A 25,270-nucleotide genomic window follows, 5' to 3' on the forward strand; every position below is an offset into this window, starting at 1 on the left:
TCCTAAATATCTAATGCAGCACTTTATCACCAAGATGTGTGCCGCTGTCCATTGGCATACAGAGCCAATGGCAGGCTGCCTGAAATCCACAGGAATTGTTTCCAACAGTTATTCAAACTATTTTGCTTCTCTGAATTAGCAGCATTGAAGACTTAATATGGTAACGACGAGAAAAGGCTACATTTTTTACCTAAGATATTCTGTTCCATAAATGACAGGCTATAAAAGTACTACAGAACTATGAGAAAGAACACCCTGTCAGTGAATACACTGGTATATTAGAACAATCTACATAAACTTAGGTACACGGAAATGCTCTAAAAGTGTAAAAATATTCACAACTTCAAGCAAAAACAACTTGGTCTAGTTTGGTTTTATGTAGCAGACTGCAAATCTAATTAATGCATTCCACTCTTGTAGATATAATGTATCTTAAATCCAAATACAATTTTAGTCAAGTTTTAAGGTGATTTTTAGAAAAAAGTCAATTTTTAATAAGGCCATGAAGCAACAAGACTGGCTTTTTTTTTTTTTTTGCTATCATCAACACACAGATGAAGTACTGATAACTAGGTAAGAGTTGGCTAATAAATGTATTATGTTAAAAAACTGCTCTGGCTTAAATGTGCCACTAGAAAACATATATTACCTCTAAATGTGAGTAGTACTATTTGGCCTGGGTTCTAGTCTTGCTTGGGGAGCTTGACCACATCTGCACATCTTTTTGGGCTTCACATTCGTTAACTGTAAGAGACGAAAGAAAATGAACTCTAGCATTTGGCTCTAAATATGGATTCTACTAATGAGCCACAAAATGACCAAACATGTCAGTGGATAAATTAGTAAAAAGCCTGATCATTTGCCCCTTTCTCTTCTGGACCTGCATATTTTGTGGAGTGCTCCTACATTTTAGTGGATAGACGAGGGGTGAAGGGAGTTTAATGACTCCTAAGGAATGGCAAACCTTTTCTATTTGAAGGCCAAAGGATCAAGACACCAGCACAGCCTTGTAGGACACATATAATTACTTTTTTTTTTTTTTTTTTTTTGAGACAGAGTCTCGCTCTGTCGCCCAGGCTGGAGTGCGGTGGCTCACTGCAACCTCCGCCTCCTGGGTTCAAGAGTCTCCTGCCTCAGCCTCCTGAGTAGCTGGAATTACAGGTGCTTGCCACCACGCCCAGCTAATTTTTATTTTTTTTGTGTGTGTGTATATATATATGTGTGTATTATATATATATATATGTGTGTGTGTGTGTGTGTATATATATATATGTATTTTTTTAGTAGAGACGGGGTTTCACCATGTTGGTCAGGCTGGTCTTGAGCTCCTGACCTCGTGATCGTAATCCACCTGCCTTAGCCTCCCAAAGTGCTGGGACTTACAGACCTGAGCCACCATACTAGGCCCACAATTACTTTCAAAACATACACAAAGTACCTGCCTCTTAAAAGTCATTCCCTTATACTTTCACTAAAGGCCCTTACTCCATTCTGCCTGTTCACATCCCCCTGCCACCCCAATCCCCAGCACTATCACATAGCAAGCAGCCTTTTGCATATGGCAGAATCAGTTCCCATCTGGTGGATGTAATGAAAAATTCATGACTAGACTGGAAAATTACTATTAAAATTTCCCAGATTTTCATGTAAATTAAAAAATACTAAAAAAAAATACTCTGCAATCTACTGAGATTAACATATGCCTAAGCATTTCAAAGATATCCTTATCCCACTGTTATACCAGTGGACACATCTTGTTTTATTATTGTCGCTCCTATTTTCTTTAACACCCCAAACAATTAAGTACATCTATATTCTCTAATCAGATATATGTCAAACAGTAAATTAGAAAATGCTACAAAGAAAGAACCAAGTTACTCCAAACATTTTACTTAAGGCTCTGTAAGACTGCTTTTTAACTTACTGGGTGTGGATACAGGGAAGCTACTCATTGCCTTTGTCTTTTAAAGTGCCTAGATCTTAGTTCAAAAATGCTCCAAGAATAAAAATATTTGTGTAAAGTTGATGACAGATGCAGAAACTATCCATTTGCTTATTATAGATGGACTCTGCCCTGCCCAAGTTTGAGGGGGTAAGGGAGGCAATATAAGCACACAATACTTTTTTTTTTTTTTTTTGAGACGGAGTCTCGCTCTTTCGCCTAGGCTAGAGTGCAGTGGCTCAGTCTCGGCTCACTGTAGCCTCTGCCTCCTGGGTTCAAGCAATTCTGCCTCAGCCTCCCAAGTAGCTGAACTACAGACGTGCACTACCACGCCCGGCTAATTTTGCATTTTTAGTAGAGATGGGGTTTCACCATGTTAACCATGGTGAAACTCCTGACCTCAAGTGATCCGCCCACCTGGGCTTACCAAAGTGCTGGAATTACAGGCGTGAGCCACAGCACTCAGCCAAGCACACAACTTTCTAATTTCCAAGTTTTTAGATCTGAATTAAGCACACTCCATTTATAGTCAATTTAATTTTGAAACCGAAAAGACTCTACAACACATCTATGTTGAAAACAGCTGCAATTTAAGAAATCCTAGTTGCCCGACCTTCCAGTCATTCAGATTTTAAATCTTTCCAGGATGCCATCCTATTTGATGTATACTTTTATCTAAGATATTTAGACACTATAAACTACTTTGAAAGGGGAAAGTTAAGGTCTTATAGCACTCAAGCCTGGGGGACAGTGCGAGACCCTGTCTCAAAAAAATAAAGTAAGAGAATATAACTATCTTCCCTCCAACTCTGCTTTGGTATCCTCATATGCAAAATGGAGACAGGATATACTTCACAGGATGCTGATTAGGCAAATACATGTAAAGCACTTAGAATAGTGCATGACACTCAGCAAATGATGGCTAATATTATCAATCTCTGGGTTTAAAAGGGTGATATAACAAGAGGAGCACCATGGCTTAACTGCATGAAAGCAAGTAAATCAGGTTTAGATCTTGGCTCTATAAAGCTTACCAACTACCAACAAGCCTTGCCTTGGGCAGCCGCACTCTTCTGAAACAGTTCTTTTAACTGTTTCTTATTACTGTTATGAGGAATAAAAGAGATCACATACATTAAGGATTCTGACAACTATAGTTTGCAAAATGGTGATTTTTCTAACACATAAATCCTTTCACCTTAAATTAGCTGACATTCAAGTTAGAGCTTTCTCTTCTCTCCATTTTTAAGTCAACGTGGAATCATGGTACCTTATTCAGTGAGTTGTAATGTTGCTACCAGTTTATTTTGATAATTGACACAAACTTAGCAAGTATAAATCCTTCAAGTGGCTCCTGTGCCCTTTTGACATGAATCCACCTTTTTGTTGTTGAGACGGAGTCTCACTGCAACACCCAGGCTGGAGTGCAGTGGCGCAATCTCAGCTCACTGCAACCTCCGTCTCCCGGGTTCAAGCGATTCTTCTGCCTCAGCCTCCTGAGAAGCTGGGATTACAGGTGCCTGCCACCACACCAGGCTAATTTTTGTATTTTTAGTAGAGACAGGGTTTCACTATGTTGGCCAGGCTGGTCTTGAACTCCTGTCCACTTCGGCCTCCCAAAGTGCTGGAATCACAGGCGTGAGCCACCGCTCCTGGCCATCCACTTTTTTTTTTTTTGAAATTTCCTTTGTGGCACCATAATAGAATGTTCCAGGTTCATCTCATATTTCTCCATCCCAGGAGCCATTATTACTCTACTTTTGAGTATGTCCTCAAAACTGGTCTAACAAGTCATTTCAGAAAATAATTTCACTTCAACAATACACTGCTTGTTGATTCAACACAAACTGCATGGGCTGCTTAGATCAATTTACACTTGGTTCATCGCCATCTTTGGCTGTTTCAAACATACACTGCTAAAAAAAAGATTGTCATTAAGAATATTACAATAGAAGTGGAAGTTTTGAGGAGAAAGAAAATCCCCCAAAATGTAAGCAATGGTAATAATGCATTTAAAGTATAGTCTCACAAAGTCTCACTTAAGAGAGTAGCACACCCAGGACACATATATTGATCTGCTGACACCACTTCTTTACTATACTTCATATAGAGGTCCTCACATCTTGATTTACATGGTTATAACTGCTTAAAAACTGGCAAAGAGAAAACCTAAAATAATGCTTTATACCAGTTTGAGTCAGAACCAAACTGTTCCAGACTAGTTGGAAAACGACCCAGGAACTCACCTGCATTAAATACTGAATTTAACTGAGCTAAAAATGTCTAGGCCATCCCTTCTTAGAATTCCCATGACTCATTCTAGTCAAGGGCTATAAGAACATATTCATTAATAGTTCAGCAAACTTTAGGGAAAACTAGCTCACTGTCTTGGGTTCTAAAGTCCTTTTGTTTGACTATTTTTATTATAATGAAATTAAACTTATGACTATTACAGTATGCTCAGCTTAAAATATTTATGAGTACTGCAACGACTAACAGAAACAGGAAAAATCTTAATAAAAATATTTGTTGATGGGAAATCATTGTGAAAGCAAACCTCCAAATATTCATTTGTAAGCCATAAGAGGATAAGCACAACCATATGGGAGGAGATAACCAGTCTCTCCCTTCATATATATTCTTTTTTATTTCTTGTTATACCTTCCCAAAACAGAGACATTCAACAGTAGTTAGAATGGCCATCTCCCAACATTTTAAAAAAAACTGCACCCCGCAATGGGTGAACAAAGTAAAGAGTAGTAACCTAGAGTTCAGCTGAGTAAGCCACTGTGGAGCCTTAAGTGGTGAGGTCTTCCAATTTCAGAGTGATGTGTCTTCAACTTGTATCATTTTAGCAGAAAAACATAATTTAATTTTGGTGAAATGAGATTCATCTCGCAACAGGATTAGTAACAGCATTCACTGAATTTCACATTCTTCTTTTGTGAACAGTGAAGAAAATGAATGGTAGCTAGAAGATCAATGGGATTCCAGCTCCAGCTGCAGATGGAATGACGATATACCAGGACAAAAAACACCTATATTTTGATTTACAAAGCTAACAGCAGTTTTAAATCTGCAACTTAATTACAGACCAACTACACCACAACCTTTTCAAATGGCAAAAATACAAAAAAGTGTTACAAAAATATTTCAGAAAAAGTGCATAGTCTAAGTGCATAGTAAATAAAAGCACTGAAAAATATCTTGCTAGAGGGAGTTCAGCCTGGAAGTTATTACCAAAGCTAAACATTTTTATTTTACACAAACTATACTCAAAAATAGCTTTATGAGACCGATTTCTGGCTAAAAGTATCAAAGGGTTTATTAGTCAAGAAACAAATACCTCAACCGACAAGGGTGGATAGAAAAGAAACAAAGAAGCTGCCTACCCCAAAAGTTCAGACTTAATAAAATTTCTTCAGTATTACGGTACTAATATCCCTTAATGGCAGAATGTGATAATCATGGAATTAATTATTGCTAAAGTAGTTTTCAAATAAAAAAAAGAAAAAAGAAAACAAAACAAATTAAACTTTGACACAATCTGACCAAACACGTGTCAATTTACAATTTCAAGGTTATTTTACAAAATACCTACATTTACACAATAGGCTCCCGGCAGCATTTCCAGACAAATGTTCTTTTAATTTATCCTGACATGCTATAAATGAATAAATTACACTATTTAAAAATTATCATCAGTAAGTTTTCCTTTCTCATGGGTCAGAGAAAAAGAAATGAGCGTGCAAAGAAGATTGAGAGGAAGCGCACGCACACGGATAACTTAAAGAAGCAGGAGGGGCTGGGGAGGGTCAACAATCACTGAACCTCACACAGTGTGATGCTCTCCAAGGGTGAAAGTCAACTGCTTATAGCCATTTCAAAAGTATTTTAAAGAAAAATGTTTTGTAGGGAAACCCTTTAATGCTTTCATTTTTATTCAAAATCAGTCCAGCTGCTAGTCAGCGAGCAGCAGCTACAATACCAAGTTCTGGCAGTTGCAGTACTAGATATTGTGCCTGCAAGTCATAAAAAAAAAAAAAGAAAAAAAAAGAAAAAAGAAAAAAATGAAAGAATGCCTTTCCCCTTCAGACAAAAGAATTACTTTTTTCATTTTTCTTAAAAAAAAGAGGAAAAGTTATAACACGAAACCTAAATTGACTTGCAAAGGAATACCATGTAACAAATGGCTTGAAGTAGTCTATCAAAAAATTGGGGAGATTTTTATTTTAATAGTGAGTCAGCAAGGCATTTTTTGTTGTTTAAAAAAAATCTCATTTCCTTACAGAAACAGTTTTTAGTTTTTAATGAACTTGTAAACAAAAAAGCTCCCATTTCAAAATAAAAACAAAATCCCAGATCATATAGATGTTTACAGTGATTACATTTATCTAAGCAACATACATACATGTTCAGTTGTAAGATGTTAACTAAATTTCTGTGACAAATATGCTTTTCTTTTTTTAATACCAAGAACATTATAGAGTTAATGCAGAGTCCTAAGGATAATCTAGTAGTCACTAAGTTTTTCTTAAGTCTTCACTTTAGATGCTGTTATTTCTAGCACAATTAAGCAGGCAGAGTCTTTCATATGCTCAAACACTGGAATCTTTGGTTGCTACCATATCAGCTGGCTTGCAGACAAGAAGCCAACCATTTTAAGAATGTTTTAAGTGAACAACTTGCAAACCCCAGGGATGGAAAAACCCTAAGAATGCACAATTGTGAGCATTTACAACCATCACAACTGTGGCTGAAGACTGTTCATGCCGTTCTTCTGAAATGAGATCTCAAAGCAGTATAGTTCAAAACAAAAGGTTTTAACAAAAAATTGGCATATGCACAATTTCTCCACCAATTTTTGTGTGTCAACCATTTAGTTAACTTTTCCACTTGAAAAAATGCAATAGAAAACCGGACACCATGTTTCACTATCTCAGTTAATATTCACAATTACAGCGGCTACAACTCAGGATACAGCATCACCAATGCTGCCCAGAGTCAGTTTATACTGAAATTAAGTTCTTTACACCAAGTAAATGGTTGTCCACAACCACTGGCTAGTGTACATATGAACTAAAATTTCTAGATTTGGGGAGAAACAAATGCTGCTCCGATCATCTGCTCTGCTTCTTCTGTTCCTCAGTTCATGCTTAGAAACCTGGTAAAAAATCAAAACAAAAAAAAAAAAGTTAAAATTCCAAGTTAAAAATTTTAAATTACACCCAAAATATGGAAATTGGGTGGAACTGAGCCAATAATTATAGTGGCTCATGTTATTTCGTCTCTTGTGAAAAGTATTAGCTCAACTTTTTAAAACAGAAAAACATGAATCTATACTTAAAACTAATTTTTTCTGTTTTGAATGACTCTAGGAAGGAGGAGTACAGTGAATTCAAAGCCTCTCAGCATACTAAAATAATTATTAGTAATTCAAATGAGCATGTTTCTGCATTTTTAGTACCCAGAACATATTAGGCATTCACATATTTATCAAATCAATGAAAAACAGATTGCTTTGCTTTAACTAAAGAATACAATTTTAATCCTACCATGAGCACAAATTATTTCTGACACAAATTAAAACGGTAAGCTTTAATAATAAATGCATTCAAGGCATAATTATCTGTATTATTTTACTAAAGACCTGAGAAGCATGTAATTTCTGTAGAGAAACCTTGGATAGACCTTTAAAACTTCTTTACCAGCCGCATTAGAAAGATTGTTTTGTGACTCATTTAAAAATGTAAGCAAGTGATGCTTTTTTGGCTTTATTTACTTCTCAAGCCTACACATTCTACAAATACTTCCCTCCTCCACCCCAAGTAGACCCTAGGGCCTCTACATAGGCCCTAGGCCAAGTTTGAATACAAGAAGCCTCAGGTCATAACCACACTTTATCTACAGCTAAAGGCAACGGGAGAAAATATGCCTGTCCAACAGCAATAGCCTGAAAATCTCTTAAGCACCGTTTTTCCTCTCACCAGACACCCACTCTGAGGCACCAATGCCCCTTTGTCTACCTCCTTACAAATGAGCTAGAAACTATAGCTCGTTCTAGCCCACTCCAATCAATCCTCACTTTTTCAGCCCAGGTCATGTTTTCTTCAATCATAAACTGCTCCTTTCTTTTTAGTTCTTTTTTCTTTTTTGGAGACAGAGTCTCGCTCTGTCACCCAGGCTGGAGGGCAGTGGCATGATCTTGGCTCACTGCAACCTCTGCCTCCTGGGTTCAAGTGATTCTCCTGCCTCAGCCTCCTGAGTAGCTGGGACTATAGATGCCTGCCACCATGCCTGGCTAATTTTTGTATTTATAGTAGAGACACGGTTTCACTGTGTTGGCCAGGCTGGTCTCAAACTCCTGACCTCGTGATCCACCCACCATGGCCTCCCAAAGTGTGGGGGTTACAGGTGGGAGCCACCGTGCCTGGCCTCTTTTACTTTTTAAACATTTGTTGGGCCATCTCCCATGGGCTTTGTGGGAGAAACAAAATAATTCTAATATTTATTTCTTATGCATATATGCTCTTTTTGGGGGGGGGGAAATAACAGCAAACATACAACAGAGTAGGTGCACAACAGATCTTTGTTGCCTGGGTACTAAGTCCATAAGCAGCAAATGCCAAAAATGAAAGATAACAAAACTTTGAGAATATACTTCACCATAGGGAATATCATTTGATGCATGTTATTAAGAAGTATTAGCGAGGTAAACCTTTCTTTTAACCTTTCTTTTAAAGGTTGTCAAACCAAACCTTAATAAAAATCTGACTATACCCTGTGACCAAATTTCAACTTTAAAATACAGGAAACATTTCAAGCTTCTTGTTTGGGAGTTTAAAAAAGAAAGAAAGTACAATATAGGATAAGCTATGCAGGTTAAGAAACTAAGGATTGAACAGAAATTAAACAGGTTAAACAGGATTAAACAGAATTCCCCCATCAGGATTTGGTTTCAAGTCCTGCAATTCTTCTTAAACATGATTTAAAAAACGTATTTTCACAACTACTAAAATTGCTGGGTTTTATCATAGTTTTCTTATGTAATCATATTAAACTAATTGTTATGGTGAATACACCAAATGGCTTTCAGAGGGAAAACCACCATCACTAACAAACTAAAATGGAAACATGCTACATTGTCAGTCAAAATACAAGGAAACTCTTGTGCCTTTAATAACAGGAAAACTTTAGAATATATCTGTACATCTTTTGACCTGTTATCTGCGGAATTGCTGAGTCAATAAATGATTACAATTGTTTAGAAACTGGTAAAAGGCTACCCTAACAATATTCTTGGTAGAAAAGAGCAGTCAAATCCAGCTTTAACTCTTCAGATGGATCAATGGTATGACATTCCAGCCAGGGATCAACATTTCTCCAGTGAATTGTCCTAAGATGTTACTGAAGTATATTTAGGAAAAAACCTCAATAGGAATATTCAACAGGTATTCAACATTCAGTCTTCAAGTACTAAGCACTCTTTTCCCCAATATTAGTCTTTGGTTTTTATCTTGCGGATTAGGTGGCTTATCCAGGCTTCCAAGAGTTCAAGAACCCATCTTCACTGTAACATCAGTTAAAATGAGGAATGAATCCCTTTTCCTAAAAAAAAAAAAAAGGAGGGGGGGGTGGGGAGTTAAAACAGAGTTGGAGGATGTGATGCTTAAAAAGTTAATAGCTTAATTAAATTTCAAATCTGCAAAAAGGAAAAAAAAGTTTATTTTTATATAACTAACAAGGATATTCTATCCCTGCCCGCCACCCAATCTGAAATCTAAAATGTATGCTCTGGCCCAGATGAGGTGGCTCACATCTGTAATGCTAACACTTTGGGAGGCTGAGGCAGGAAGATCACTTAAAAGCCAGGAGTTCCAAATAAACCTGGGCAACATAGTGAGACTTTGTCTATAAAAAACATAAACAAAAGATATGCTTTTTTTTTTTTTTTTTGAGATGAGGTCTTGCTGTTATGTTGCCCAGGCTGGACTTAAACTCCTGGGCTCAGGAGATCCTACACCTCAGCCTCCCCACACAGTGTGTATCTGTTCTTATTTGCAAATTAATTTCAAATGTTTTCGACTTTTTAAATAGAACCAGAAACTAGTTCAAAGGGATATTTACGTAGTAGTAAGGTTTGTAAGTTTGTGATGGGCTTTTGAAACTTAGGATCCCTTCACGCTACAAGACAACTTTTCAAAAGTTATTTTGAAAATATTAATTATGCTATGTCATTTATACTTTTCTTATAACATGGTTGTGGTTTTTTTTTTTCCTTTTTGAGACGGAGTCTCGCTCTGTCGCCCAAGCTGGAGTACAGTGGCGCGATCTCCGCCCACTGCAAGCTCCGTCTCCTGGGTTCACGCCATTCTCCTGCCTCAGCCTCTTGAGTAGCTGGGACTAGTCACCTGCCACCACATCCAGCTAATTTTTTTTTTTTTTTTTTGAGGCAGAGTCTCGCTCTGTCGCCCAGGCTGGAGTGCAGTGGCGCGATCTTGGCTCACTGCAAGCTCCACCTCCTGGGTTCACGCCATTCTCCTGCCTCAGCCTCCCAAGTATCTGGGACTATAGGCGCCCGCCACCACGCCGGGCTAATTTTTTGTATTTTTAGTACAGATGGGGTTTCACCATGTTAGCCAGGATGGTCTCAATATCCTGACCTTGTGATCCGCCCGCCTCAGCCTCCCAAAGTGCTGGGATTACAGGCATGAGCCACCGCGCCTGGCCCCGGCTAATTTTTTGTATTTTTAGTAGAGACAGGGTTTCACTGTGTTAGCCAGGATGGTCTCAATCTCCTGACCTCATGATCTGCCCGCCTTGGCCTCCCAAAGTGCTGGGATTACAGAAGCGAGCCACCACGCCTGGCCTTTTTTTTTTCTTTTTTTTTTTTAAATTATTTAAAATAGAGATGAAGTCTCCCTATGTTGTCCGGATGGTTCTCAAAATCCTGAGCTCAAGTGATCTTCCCATCTAGCTTCAAAAAGGCTGGGATTATAGGAGTGAGCCACAGTGCCTGGCTGCTTGTGTGGTTCTGTTGGTTGCACAGAATTAAGTTTGGAGAATTTTAAATCAAATTGGCAATATCTAAAGTTAAAGAATAATAATAATGAAAAAAACCTGTAATAACTCTTCCTTCCCTGCAGAAACTAAAAGAGTATTTAATGGGAAAGATAAATGACAATTTTAAGTATAGGAGGTATACATTATTCCTAAACTGCATTAAAAAACAGACTGAATTCTTTTGTCTTCCTTATAACAGAATTCATTCTGCTATACATTTCTGATGTTCTAGAGTTTTAAAATACCTGTTTATAATTGATTCTTTCCCCAGCTGGTAGATGGTCTGCATTCATCACCGAGTCACAGCAATGCTGTATTCTTCTAGGTCTTCTAACAGTTGTGCTATCATCCAGATGATCTAACAAGTTGCAGAATTTGAAGGTCCAGCAGTCTTGGAGACATGGACTCCAGATGACCACAAACCAACTCTTGCACCTTCATCAGCATTTCCTGTTGGGTTATTTAGATCTTTCCAGCTTTATTGTCCACAGTAAAAAAAAAAAAAAAAAAGCTGACAAAAATTCAAGATTTCAGCAAGAAGATGCGGTTCCCTGGTACTTCTTAGAATTGAGTGTATTCAGAGCAGCGTGTTCAGACTGTCCAGGTATTTCAAGATCTTCCCCTGTGATGTGGGTGTGCTGCTGAGTGACCAGCACGTTCCTAGCAGCAATTGGTGAAGTCAGAAAAAGTCAAACTAGACATAAATGGTAGATGCAGCCCAGTAAAATTGGAAGGTAATTCAAGGAAGACTGTGGACATGGTAGGTCAACATGATAGAAAAATAATATTTGTAATCTCCTCTGAATGTCAACACTTTGATAGCTGTGTATATTATTATGATAAAACTCCACTTAGTAACTATGGTTAGGGTAGTAAACAGATGGGTTAAGATGCTGAGTATAGTAGAATTATCCAAGAATCCACCTTTGGGTTCACTACCTTCTGAAATTCTCCCCCACCTCCACCTGCCCTCAATTAAAGAAACACTGAACTTCATTAGATTTTGAATGTCCTAAAAATATTTCATTTTTCTTTACTTATTTTTAATATCTTGAAAAATACTTTTTTGATAATCACATACAGTCAAAGGGAGTGAAATAAATTTCGAAGTGTGTTGGGTGTGAATCTTACGTATTTTTCTTGGGAACATGAATAAAAGCAGTAATTATAATCTTGTAGTAATTGAACATTAAAAACTAGTACAGATAATAATTGGCATAAAGAGAAGTCTTTTGATGGATATTAGAATGGAGTATTTGAAAAGATGTAAAGAATATAAGGAAGTCTGCCTATTATTTAATAGGCCCACATTAGCTAGATAAGCCAGACTTAAAGAATCTTTAAACATTCTTAGTAAGTTATTAAAACAACACCATTTTTACTGAAGAAATATCAGATATATTTTTCAAAAATTACCATATAAAACATTAGTAAATGCTACCATTTTGGGGATTTTCCTACATTAGAGATTTACTTGCTTAAAATACACTTATGAAACTTAGTTCAATAATACTAAATCCTCTGAAAGTTTAACTCTGTGAAGAGTAATAAAATGCATTTAAAAAGCACTTTCTAAAAATTCCTTGTTGTGACACAGGGTCTCATCTGTTGCCCAGGCTGGAGTGCAGTGGCATGATCACAGCTCTCATTGCAGCCTCAACCTCCAGGGCTCAGGTGATACTCCCACCTCAGCCTCTCAACACAGCTGGGATCACAGGCACTCACCACTGTGCCTGGCTTTTTTTTTTTTTTTTTTTTTTGGGTTGGGGAGGATGTTGCAGGGAGCTGGGACAGGGACTTACTATGTGGCCCAGGCAAGTCTAGAACTCTTAGGGTCAAGCAATCCTCCCACCTCAGCCTCCCAAATGTGTTGGAATAACAAGCATGAGCCACTGTGCTTGTCCTAAAGTTTTTAACTAGAAAAACCCAGTAGGATGTTTTCATCATTATTAAAACGATTTATTGAGATCAATGTATCATTGAGCTGTATGAGTTCCTTTTTTTTTTTTTTTTGAGACAAGAGTCTCACTCTATCACCCAGGCTGGAGTGCAGTGGCACAATCTTGGCTCACTGCAACCTCCACCTCCCAGGTTCAAGCAATTCTCCTGCCTCAGCCTCCCAAATAGCTGGGACCACAGGTGCATGCCACCACACCTGGCTAATTTTTGTATTTTTTGTAGAGATGGGTTTTCACCATGTTGGCCAGACTCTCAAACTCCTGGCCTCAAGTGATCTGCTTGCCTCAGCCTCTCTAAGTGCTGGGATAACCGGCGTGAGCCATTGCGCCCAGCTGAGTTATTTCTTAAATAAAAGACCACTACAGTGGACCTTAAGAGACTATGCTTTTAAATGCCCTTGTTACTTAGAGACTGGAAGCAGGAATAACATAGAGGAACTGTTTTCAAACTCCAGAATTCCTAGGAGATTTCTTAAAGGATAACCTGCTGGGCTGGGGGTAGAAGTTAGGGGAATATGTTCCCCATGCTTATTTCATGCCTAAGGCCCGAAGGCCAGCTACATTTTCATGGTTTATGAGAGTTTCATGTAAGATTTGTCTTGAGCACAAAGTTTTGTATTAAAAAAGAAAAATAGAAGATGTCAAAGAGCAAAAAGAAGTCTGTGTTCTGTGAAGTGGCACTTTTCAGTAGCAATACAGATGTACTGCCTTGGAAGTGTATTTCTGAAAAGCAGTCAATGACATGTGATGTGTTTTATGAAAAGCCTAATTTTTCAAGTCCATGTTTATGTGATAATTTGTATGACCATTGTCTCTAACGACGCTATAAAATTTTTATAAGATTTTAAGTTGCTTTTACAAAAAATAGCTACAATACAAAATAAGGATTAAACAAGTTTAATTACAGTTCTTCCCCCCCCACCCCAAAAAGGAAACTAGATCAGTGGATCCAACTTCTCATCTTTAAGACCTGGATAGGGCAGGACACAAATTTCTGCTTGTTTATTGAATAAGAGACACACAATAAACTAACAAAGAAACTAACTCAAAATAAGGTAATTCTTTCTGAAATCTGCTGAATGCCTGAAGTAAAATGTTCTAGGTCAGAAGAGATTTCAATCTAATTTTAGTTATAGAAACTGCAACTTGTGATGATCCTATTATCCCAGCTAGCTTTCAGCAAAATTGGTTTCATTTTGTGAGAAAAAGCAAATACACTATAGGTTGTCAGGTGTAACAAGTCCTTGGGTTAGAGACTCTACTTGGTCTTACCTAAAATGGTAGGACTGTTTTTCAGTGACACTAGCTACATAACACATTATGAACTTCTTGGCACTATGATTAGTTACACAATGATTAAAACACTCAAAAGGGGCAACTATCCCAACTGAGATGCAGAGGCAGAGCACTGTGTGAACATTAGGGTTTGCTATCCTGAGTTTAAATGTCACCATCTGAAAAACCCAACAACAATAAACCTTCAACTTTGAATCCTTCTCAAATACAAAAACATGGAATAGAAGCATCTCAACTTCATTCCTAACAGATGAGCTGCTGGGATGAGGATGACATCAGTTAATAATATTTCTTGAAAAGTATCTTCAGATTAGAATCTATTTTTAAATTATAAAATAGTTTAAATAAAACACTAAAAATGTGAAGCAAAGATTAATCTATAAAGGCCAAGTTCAGACTAGAGCAGTCATTCAGAAATTTAAAAATTAGAAACCAAGAGCCAAATCTTACTTGCCCACTACTTCCAGAAAGTAGGCAGGTATCAGGAGGTAAGCCCCAGAAATGGGAAAAGAAAAACAAAACATGAAAATGGGAGTCAAACTGTATAGCAACAGTGTGCCCTAACAGTTCTACTCCTTACAGGCAGTAAGAGTGCCACAGAAAGGTAGAAAGGAAATAAGACTAGCGGTTTCAATGGCATTTGCCCCAGTTATCTTCAACTTGCAAGGCCTGGCTGCAGACTTCAATTCCACATTAAACCCTGGGAGCCTGATATTTGCAACATTGTAAAAAATCAAGCCAAAAACAAAGGAATCGTTTTGAAATTAAGATCATATGTAGTTAAACTGCAAATAAAAGAATTATTTTTGTGACTAGAAAAGATGTGCTGAGCTTTGCATTTATTTGAGCATTTAAGAGAGAAAATGAGATGCTCTGCAACTGAGAAGATAAGACACTTTGGGGGTAATGCCAAACTCACCTCTTGAAATTACAACATGTTCACAATTTTCCATTTTAAATGCTAAAGCATTAACATGCAAAATAAAAAATCTTAACATTGTTAGTCTGAAATAAAGTCAAAATATGGCTAACCAAATTCATTATTAGAAATCAACAAGTGTTAGGTCTAGGATTTTGGATTGATTGATTATATTATATTCCCAACACCAAATTTTTGGAAAGCGGGTTAATGAATGAGTAAAAAAGATGCAGTTGTTAAAAAATGACCCAAAATCCCAAGAGAAATGATATAAATATACACACATATATGTATATACAAATACATATACATATATATGAACAAGGACATTTGGGTTTAAAGTTAGTAGTCAAATTTTCCAAGGACGTCTTTTTTTTTTAACACAGAGCCAAATTTTTATGTATTTTAAAACCACCTCCTTGATCTAACACTGTTAGAAATGAATTACCCAATTTTGTATTCAATTTTTTCCCTGTAACGTCACTTGGTTCTTGGCTACTAACCTTTCATGTTACTCTTGGTTTTGTCAGTTTGCTTGCCTGTGGGGGTTTGGGCCTGCTGACCCTGCCCACTGGAAGAGGCTGCCTGCTGTGCTGCTTTCTGCTTTAACATTGTCCAATCAAATGTGTAGTCATATTGATGGTTCAGGGTCCTGGAAAACATAAAATATTTTATGTTAATCCTTTAATAACAGAGTCCAGTTATATAACCTACTAACTTTTTAAGACAGTGAGAGCATTTCTTTACACAACGAATATTTCCTCAAGTGTGGCAGCTTCTAAAATATTTATTATAGATGAAAAAGGCAGCATGAAAACTGAAACATGAAATCAAGCTGTCAGTTATCTAGGGGAATACTCATATGAGGAGGTACTTCCTAAAAACAAGTAAGAGTAAACATTCAACTGGAAGTTTGGGAATAAGATGTCTGACTGGTACCTGGGGAAGACACTTTTCTGGGGTTAAAAGATTACCTGAATTCTTTCTTTTCTTTTCTTTTTTTTTTTTTTAAAGACCAAGTTTTGCTCTTGTTGCCCAGGCTGGAGTGCAGTGGTGCTATCTCAGCTCACTGCAACCTCCATCTCGCAGGTTCAAGCAATTCTCCTGCCTCAGCCTCCTGAGTAGCTGGGATTATAGGCGCCTGCCACCATACCCAGCTAATTTTTGTATTTGTAGCAGAGACGGGGTTTCACCATGTTGGCCAGGCTGGTCTCAAGCTCCCGGCCTCAAGTGATCCACCACCATTGGCCTCCCAAAGTGCTAGGATTATAGGTGTGAGCCACTGCACCAGGCAGATTACTTGAATTCTTTGTTTTTCTCTTTTTTTTTTTGAGACAGAGCCTCATTGTCACCGAGGTTGGAGTGCACTGGTGGGATCTCAGCTAATGCAACCTCCGCTTCCCAGGTTCAAGAGCTTCTCCTGCCTCAGCCTCCCGAGTCGCTGGGATTAAAGGCGAGCACTACCTCACCCGGCTAATTTTTGTATTTTTAGTAAAGATGGGGCTTCACCATGTTGGGTAGGCTGGTCTCTAACTCCTGACCTCAAGCGATCTGCCCGCCTCGGCCTCCCAAAGTGCTGGCATTACAGGCATGAGCCACCGTACCTGGCCGGATTACCTCAATTCTTACTCTCTTCCAACTAAGAGTTTGAGCCACATGTAATCTATTTCCCCCACTTTTTCAAGACCAGTTCTGGGTTGTGCCTAAGGAACCCTACCCTAGTTTAGGACTGCTACCACTTGATCAGACTCCATGATTATGTGATATTTTAATTGCTTTTTATTTGGTACTGTAACAAAGTTGGAGAGTTCCAGAAGGCACTGACAGCCACTTATATCTAATATGAATTATAACTATTCTGGAAAAGTTACATTCTACTTTGAGTATGATTCAACTCTCTATCCACTCTAAACTAAAATCACCTATTTACACTACAAATAGAAAAATGCCAAATTAGTCCCAAATAAATCAGTTTCTTAAACCTTTTATTCACGTTAGCTAGATCTGCTTTACTTTAGTATTTATCAGAATGAATTTGTTAGGTAAATTTAACCAATTTCCCTCACAGAGTTTATAATCTTAAAATACCTTAAAAACTGACCTGAAAAGAATGCGGAATAGCTGCCTCAGATACATGTAATCTGGGGCTTCCTCAAAGCGTAGCCCACGACAATAGTTTAAGTACATCGCAAATTCTGCAGGAAACCCCTATAGGTTCAAGGGTTAAAATAAAGTTAAAAACAAACATTTCAAGATAGAAAAATTAATGCATTTAAGTACAAGCAAAAAGATATTTTTGGGCGGGATATTTTACCATTTCATAGGAAGATATGAGAGCTAAAATGATGGCTTGGTCTCCTCATAAATTTAAATAAAATGTCATGACCCTACCTACCCTATTACGTACAATATTAGTGGAAGAAATACATATGTTTTTCCCATATAGTGCTTTTCCTATACAGTACTATGTTCATAAATAACTTATATAGCCCACTTACTAAAACCTGTCATTTTATCAAAGTCCCGCCTCTTCATAAACTTTTTTTTTTTTTTTTTAAAGACAGGGTCTCAATCTGGAGGCTGGAGTGCAGTAGTGTAATCTCAGCTTACTGCAACCTCCACCTCCCAGGCTTCAAGCGATCCTCCAATCTCGGCTTCCTGAGTAGCTGGACTACAGGCACGAGCTACCACGCCCAGCTAATTTTTTGTATTTTTTAGTAGAGACAGGGTTTTGTCATATTGCCAAGGATAGTCTCAAATTCCCGAGCTCAAGAGATCTGCCCCGCTTGGCCTCCTCGGTCTCCCATAGTGCTGGGATTACAGGTGTGAGCCACCATGCCCAGCCTTCAGAAGTTTCTAAATGGTTGCATGATATTCTACCTAGTATATACATGATTAACTTGTTCTCTATAATTGAACACTTGGATGTATTCTAATTTTTCTCTATTATTAATAATACTGCTAAGTACATCTGTGGGCATAGAATTTTTCCATTTAGCTCCTTAGGAAAGATTCTCAACAATGTATAAACATTTTCAAGGCTCTAGGTATTAGTCACCAAAAGGATTTCCCCAATCAGCAATGTGGAAATACAAAATATTAAACCTCTGTATCTCCTCTCCTAGAGTAAATGCCTATGCGGAGAGTGGTAAAGTTAAAGGAGGTAGTCTCTTTCTACAACCTTATGATTTTGAGAAATTTCTCACGTCCTGGAGTTAGGAAGGATAGAATGGAAATGCTTGCAACATTTTTTATTGATTGCACTGATATAAATTGGGTGACCGCTTGAAACATATACATATGCTAAAAGATGTAAAATAATACATATTATACATCTTTCTAAAACTCAACATTTATATATACATTTATGGCCTGTGTTAATGGCAAACAGTATGACAAAGAGACCGAAAACAATCTTACCACTTTATAATTACTATCTTAACTCTCACTGATTTCTTCCCTCAACTATTTATTTGTGTACTGCTTTGTACTTAATTTCAGGTATACAATTCTTTCTTGTCTGAAAGACCATATGGCCTTCTTTTTATGGACGAGATCATGGTTATTCATCATGACACAAATACCTCTCTATTCTAAACTCAACTGCCTTTCTATGAAGTTGAAAATTTCAGAAAAAATGAGTGTGATTCAAACTGTCTTCTGTATTCCTGTATTGTTGGAGAGCTGCTATTTTGGATTGCTCCAATCTGTCTGCATGTTTCCCTGTTCCTTAATGTACTAATTGTTGATAACCTTTCTTTTCCAGCACTAGTTTAGGCTAAGGAGAATATTTCTTACTTTTTCTAATAGATTAATGAGGTTCTATTGAAAATGTTTACCTGCCCTGTTTATTTACCCCCTGCCCCGTTTTCAACAGATTAGAGAGCCCTAACAAACCAGAAACATAAAACACTTATTTTACTTACTTATAACGTTTATTTAACTTATTTTTTATTATTTTACTTATTTTTGTTGTTGTTGAGACAGGGTCTCACTCTGTCACCCAAGCTGGACTGCAGTGGTGCAATCTTGGCTCACTGCAGCCTCAACCTCTTGGGCTCAAGCATCCTGCCCCAGCATCCCCAAGAAGCTGGGATTACAGGCATGCGTCACCATGCCAGGCTAATTTTTGCATTTTTTGTAGCGATGGGGTTTCACCATGTTGCCTAGACTGGTCTCGAACTCCTGGGCTCAAGCGATCCACCCTCCTCGGTCTACCAAAGTGACTATAGCTGTGAGCCACTGTGCTTAGCAAAACACTCACCTAAAAAGACTCCTATGTTAAAAGCCCTTGTTAAAGATATTTAGAATAATAAAAACGTAAACTTAAAATGGTGAATAGCTACCTAACTCGACGTTACAAGTTCCAGAGCTGGCAAATAAAATGTTCCTTTTTCTTCTTGGATCATTCATTCATTTATTCACTCATTTGAGACAGAGTCTTACTCTGTTACCCAGGCTGGAGTGCAGTGGCACAATCTCAGATCCTTGCAAGAGAGCCAAGATTGCACCACTGCAATTGGCGCCTCCCGGGATCAAGTGATCCTCCTGCCTCAGACTCCTGAGTAGCTGGGACCACGGACGTGCATCACTGCACCCAGCTAATTTTTGTATTTTTGGTAGATAAGGATTTCACCATGTTGCCCAGGCTGGTCTCGTGGAACTTCTGGGCTCAAGCGATCCGCCCACCTCGGCCTTCTAAAGTGCTGGGATTGCAGGCGTGAGCCACTGTGTCCAGCCGGACCATTTATCTATTAAGGTAGAAATGCGTTTTCCCTATGTTGCCCAGGCTGGTCTTGAACTCCTGGGCTCAAGTGACCTACTGCTTGGCCTCCCAAAGTGCTGGGATTATAGGTGTGAGCCATTGTGCCTGGATCATTTATATTTTTTTAATATTCATCATGTATACTCACCTTACATAAAACTTCAACAGGCGTGGACATCTTCTTTTCACTAATCTTTTCATATTTTTGTTTCTTTGTTGCAGCCTGTGGAAAAGAATAAAATAAAAAAGATATACTCCGTGCTACTGAGAAGAACCATAGTAGTTTAACGCACTAGACACATAAACATGTACCTGTGAGATTCAAGAGAAATTTTAACCCAGAATTTAAAAAAATCAAAGTATAATACATCTAAAAAAAATTTTTCCCAAACTGTTAACTTCTGATGTAAGTTTCTTCTCTAAGAATATAATTTTAGCTATAGGGAAAGGGTGAGTCTAATAGGAATATATGGATATTAGATTTAAGTAAAAATGGCTGGGGCCAAAATTGAAAAGCATTTTCTTTCTTTCTATATATTTTTTTAAGGAGATGGGGTCTCACTATGTTGCCCAGGCTGGAGTGCAGTAGCCATTCACAGGCTCAGCAGTAATTCCCTGTGGCCTCCAACTCCTGGCCTCAAGCAATCCTCCTGATTCAGCCTATCAAGTAGCTGGGACTACAGGTGTGCATCATCATACCCAGCTGAAAAGCACTTTCTTTCCTTTTTCCTTTTCTTTGCTTTTGTTTGTTTGTTTGTTTTTTTGAGACAAGGTCTCCCTCGGTTGCCCAGGCTGGAGTGCAGTGGCTCGATTATAGCTCGCTGTAGCCTCGAACTCCTAGGCTCAAAGCAATCCTCCCAGCTCAGCCTCCTGAGTAATTGGGGCTACAGGCATGTGACATTACACCATGCTATTTTTTTTTTTTAAAGTAGAGGTGAGGTCTTGCCATATTGACCAGGCTGGTCTTGAACTCCTGGGCTCAAGTGATCCGCCTGGCTGGGCCTCCCAAAGTGTTGAAGATTACAGGCATGAGCCACCATGCTTAGCCTGAAAAGCATTTTCTTAACCCATGTTCAACACAAGGGCAAAGACATCAGATTAACACAAAAAAATTTGTTCATCAATTAGTGACATTAATAAATGGAGTTAACTGTATAAGTCACAATATTTTTCTAAACTAAAAATACTCATATTAGATAAAGCTACCTACCCAAGGAGTGAGCAGTACAACTAGCTCACAGCCCCTCAATAAATACAAGTATTCCTTCAAAGAACTGGTAAGGTACCAAAATAGCCATTAAAATTTAGGACACATCAACAGTGGTGACTCACACCTGTAATCCCAGTACTTTGGGATGCTGAAGCGGGAGAATCGCTTGAGCCCAAGAGTTTGAGACCAGTCTGGGCACTGTGAGACAGTGAGGTACTGTGAGACAGTGAGACCAGTGAGGCACTGTCTCTACAAAAAATAATTTAAAAATTAGCTGGGCATGCCGGCATGTTCCTGTAGTCCCAGCTACAGGTAGGAAGCTGAGGTAGGAGGATTGCTTGAGCCCAGGAGGTTGAGGCTGCAGTGAGCCAGGCATTCCGGCTTGGGCAACAGAGCAAGACCATTCCCCATGCCCTTACCCCCACCCAAACTAGGACACGGTGATTTATCATTAACACACCCTCACAAAAGTAACAGTAAACTCCTAGCTAATAGAAACAAAATGTTAGGATATGTATTGCTGATAAACAGGTCTTGCTGTACATAAAAACATACATTTTCAATATAATGGCAACACATCAAAATGAGAAAGTCTCCACCTTTCTTAGTCCATGCCCACTTCCATCTAGATAGAGCTACTGGCTACCAGTGGGTACCAGCTTACTGTCTCTCAGAGGACACTGTTCTTCAGCTGAACTAAGTTCTTTTTTTTTTTTTGAGACGGAGTCTTGCTCTTTCCCCCAGGCTGAAGTGCAGTGGCACGATCTTGGCTCACTGCAAGCTCCGCCTCCTGGGTTCATGCCATTCTCCTGCCTCAGCCTCCCGAGTAGCTGGGACTACAGGCGCCCGCCAACACGCCCGGCCAATTTTTTGTATTTTTAGTAGAGACGGGGTTTCACTGTGTTAGCCAGGATGGTCTCCATCTCCTGACCTTGTGATCCGCCCGCCTCGGCCTCCCAAAGTGCTGGGATTACAGGCTTGAGCCACCGCGCCCGGCCTAGCTGAACTAAGTTCTTACTAAAATGATCTGGTTTCATTTTCCCATATAAAAGGTAAAAAGTAAATTAAGGTTAATTCTTTATTATCTCAGAAAAATCTCAGACTTAGAAAGGACCTTAAATCTTATCTTCTCCAATATATATTTTTATTCTAAAAAAGAGAGAGAAAAATCTGATAATATGAGTCTGGTTTACCTTTAGCCCTTGCCATGGCAGGCTGGTTCTATTAAAATACATCAAAACATATCCTAATGATTCCATGTCATCTCGGCGACTAGAAAAGAGAACGTAATTTTATAAACTGGAACTATTATTATGAAAAACATATGAAAGAAAGTCAAGTACCCAGAAGAAATGTTCCCAAATGAGGAGGGAACACTATTTGGTGTCTTACGCAAGAAGATACTTATTTAAGGTGATTTTTAAAAGTTCATGTGTTACCTACCTCTAAACAAAACTTATTCCATGGAATCCAAAATCAGACAAACGACTGTCTTACAATTTAATTTTAAAAGAACAAAAAGGATTTGGCTAAACAACCCCCTAAATGAGCTTAATGAACCAAGCAGGATGACATTTCTGTTTTGCAGAAACTCATTTAAAAAAACTTCAGGAGTACTGGAAAGGAGTTACAACTTAAAACTAATTGAACATCTATATGAATGTATTCATGCATACATATCTATATACACATACAAACAAATATATATTTAGATATATATATATTTAGGGATAGGTAATGCCTTGGCGTACAGAAAAAGTGACATTACAGTTTAACCTAGATCATTCAGATATTCTGGATATTTCTTAAGCCTGAAATTCTTGGTATGAGGTTCTTTAACCTGGAGGCATATCATTGTTTTTTCCACTTATTACTTCTATGCTTGTTTTAAGGAGCAAAAAGTGACTGTAAAAGATGAAAGGAACTTGAAACTCTAGAACTCATGTGAAGAAATAGGAAGAGAGCAGAGACTGTGACATTTTTTTACTTTAAACTAGATCCTATTAATTTACATATTTGAGTGAAGTATAACAGGAGATGGTCCATCAGCCCACTTTTGGTTTATTAAGACACTGATAACATTTTCCTTTTAAAAATAAATAATGCATTCTTCCCAAACTCAATGTGAATTACTAAAGTATAAAAAGCCCCAAATAGCTTTAAAAATATATGTACTATCTTCAGCTGCAAAAAGAAACGTCAACATTGCACTTATGCTTCTAACTTTCTAACACGCAGTATTTTCCCCCCAAGAGACAACCTTCAACAACAACAAAAAATCCAAAAGACCTCATTTAACAGTCTTCTCTACACTGGTTAAAGCAGCAGGTAAAATGATTAACAAGCATCCTTCAAATCCTCAGCCAAGAAACACCCTTAGACATTGTAAGAAACTAAAATATTTCAAAAACCCATTGATGGCTTCTGCTATGGCTATGATAAGCACATTCCATTTTCGAACTTACCTCTGCTCAATACCAAGATGTGCATTGATGCTAGCATATCGGGCAGTGCCAGTGAGGTTTTTATCTTCTCTGTATGGTATGTGTTGCCTTGTCCTGTTGTCTCTGTACTTTTTGGCCAAACCAAAATCAATAAGGAATAACTTTAAAAGAGAAATACAGAAACATTAGGTTTCCAACCTTGTTCAATTAAACTGCTTCTTATTTATTAAATGGTATCTATTCTTTGCATTCAAATATATCAAAATAAAGTATCCCAAGTATTAACAGAACAGATAATGAACAGACTTAACACCCCCCCATAAGCTTTTGCTAGTCTTCATCAATAAATCAAGTTAAAAAAAAAGTCTAGTAGTTTATCCTTGTCGTTTGCAGATTTCACAGGCCCATTTCATTACATACTCAGGAACCTGTCTTTATAAAGTAAGAAATGTATACATGCTTGACAGCAGAAGCAACAAGTGTGCTATTTGTCATAATGACACCTGATAGTCTGTACACCTGTTACCATTGGTAAACAAACATGAGGTTTCAAAATCTAGATATAATGGCCGAGTGCAGTAGCTCACGCCTATAATCCCAGCACTTTGGGAGGCTGAGGCGGGCGGATAACTTGAGGTCAGGAGTTCAAGACCAGCCTGGCCAAACATGGCAAAGTCCCATCTCTACAAAAAACACAAAAATAGCCGGGCGTGGTGGCACATGCCTGTAGTCCCAGCTACGCAAGAGGCTGAGGCAGGAGAATCGCTTGAATCTGGGAGGCAGAGGTTGCAGTGAGCCAAGACTGTGTCACTGCACTCCAGCCTGGGCGACAGAGCAAAACTCTGTCTTTAAAAAAAAAAAAAAAAAAATCCAGATATAAGCTATCTGAACTCTTCCCTCCTACAAAGGCCACTCTTTTAAATGTGCCAACAGAATGCTTGTTATCTACCCTAAAAGTCTGACATTGCCAATGAAACCAAGACTTTTTATTAAAATAAAAAATACTACTTAGCACTGACATTATACAAATGGGTCAGGTTAAACTTCTGTAAAATTTAACAAGTTGATATAAAAATCCCCCCAAAAAGCGCTTAGCATTTAAATCAAGGTGGCTTACAATTAGCAGTTTAAGTGAGCTAACTAAAAACAAAAACTAGTGTTTAGAACAAAATAACGTTTAGTGTTATCATGTCTATATGGTACTCAGGGAATAAGGTATTCATTTATAATGTAGCTAACCGTTGTATGTAATTCAAGTTTACACTCCAGAACTTAAGCCTTTTATAAGTAAATAACTATTTTTATGAAAAAGAAATCCAAAACAGATTCATATTTACCTACTATATGAAAAGTAATAATCTCTACTTAAAATTTTGGCTTTTGCCATAAAATCACCTATTATGCTATATTTTAATAAAAGTTAATCTACAAATATTAAGCTAGGCAGGTCTATGTGCCCTTACACTATATAGCCCTAGTCTATTGTTCTCTAGTTATTCCTAAATTTTGTAGTTCTTCTCTCCATTAGGCTATTGGGTCCCTTTTGCCAGTTTATAATTTGTGATGTGCTGGGAAACTCGATCACCTAACCTGCAGATTTCATGTCAATAAATAAAGCAAGTTACTGATTTAGGTTATAAAGATCTGACCAAGTACCTCTCTTAGGAGCATGA

At 38.0% G+C, this 25,270-nt stretch overlaps 1 protein-coding gene across 8 annotated transcripts in view; it reads right to left on the minus strand.

Moving 5' to 3' along the window:
* Positions 1–540: 540 nt before the first annotated feature.
* CSNK1A1 (casein kinase 1 alpha 1) overlaps positions 541–25,270 on the minus strand; it is a 61,324-nt gene continuing 36,594 nt past the window's right edge. For 2 of the 8 annotated variants that reach the window (XM_032158325.2, XM_032158323.2), the window contains 6 exons: positions 23,619–23,758; positions 22,347–22,425; positions 20,092–20,166; positions 17,280–17,386; positions 15,682–15,830; positions 6,237–7,106 (listed from right to left, as the gene is read on the minus strand). In XM_032158325.2, coding sequence (XP_032014216.1) covers positions 7,099–7,106; positions 15,682–15,830; positions 17,280–17,386; positions 20,092–20,166; positions 22,347–22,425; positions 23,619–23,758 — 558 coding nt within the window. In that variant the 3' untranslated portion in view covers positions 6,237–7,098. Of the gene's footprint in view, positions 745–6,236; positions 7,107–9,162; positions 9,551–11,250; positions 13,934–15,681; positions 15,831–17,279; positions 17,387–20,091; positions 20,167–22,346; positions 22,426–23,618; positions 23,759–25,270 lie in introns of those variants that run through there. The other 6 variants (XR_009213856.1, XM_058440018.1, XM_058440017.1 and 3 more) reach the window with 6 other exon arrangements.

Source organism: Hylobates moloch, unplaced genomic scaffold (genome assembly GCF_009828535.3).
Source record: "Hylobates moloch isolate HMO894 unplaced genomic scaffold, HMol_V3 SCAFFOLD_6, whole genome shotgun sequence".
In the NCBI taxonomy this organism is placed as follows: Eukaryota; Metazoa; Chordata; class Mammalia; order Primates; family Hylobatidae; genus Hylobates; species Hylobates moloch.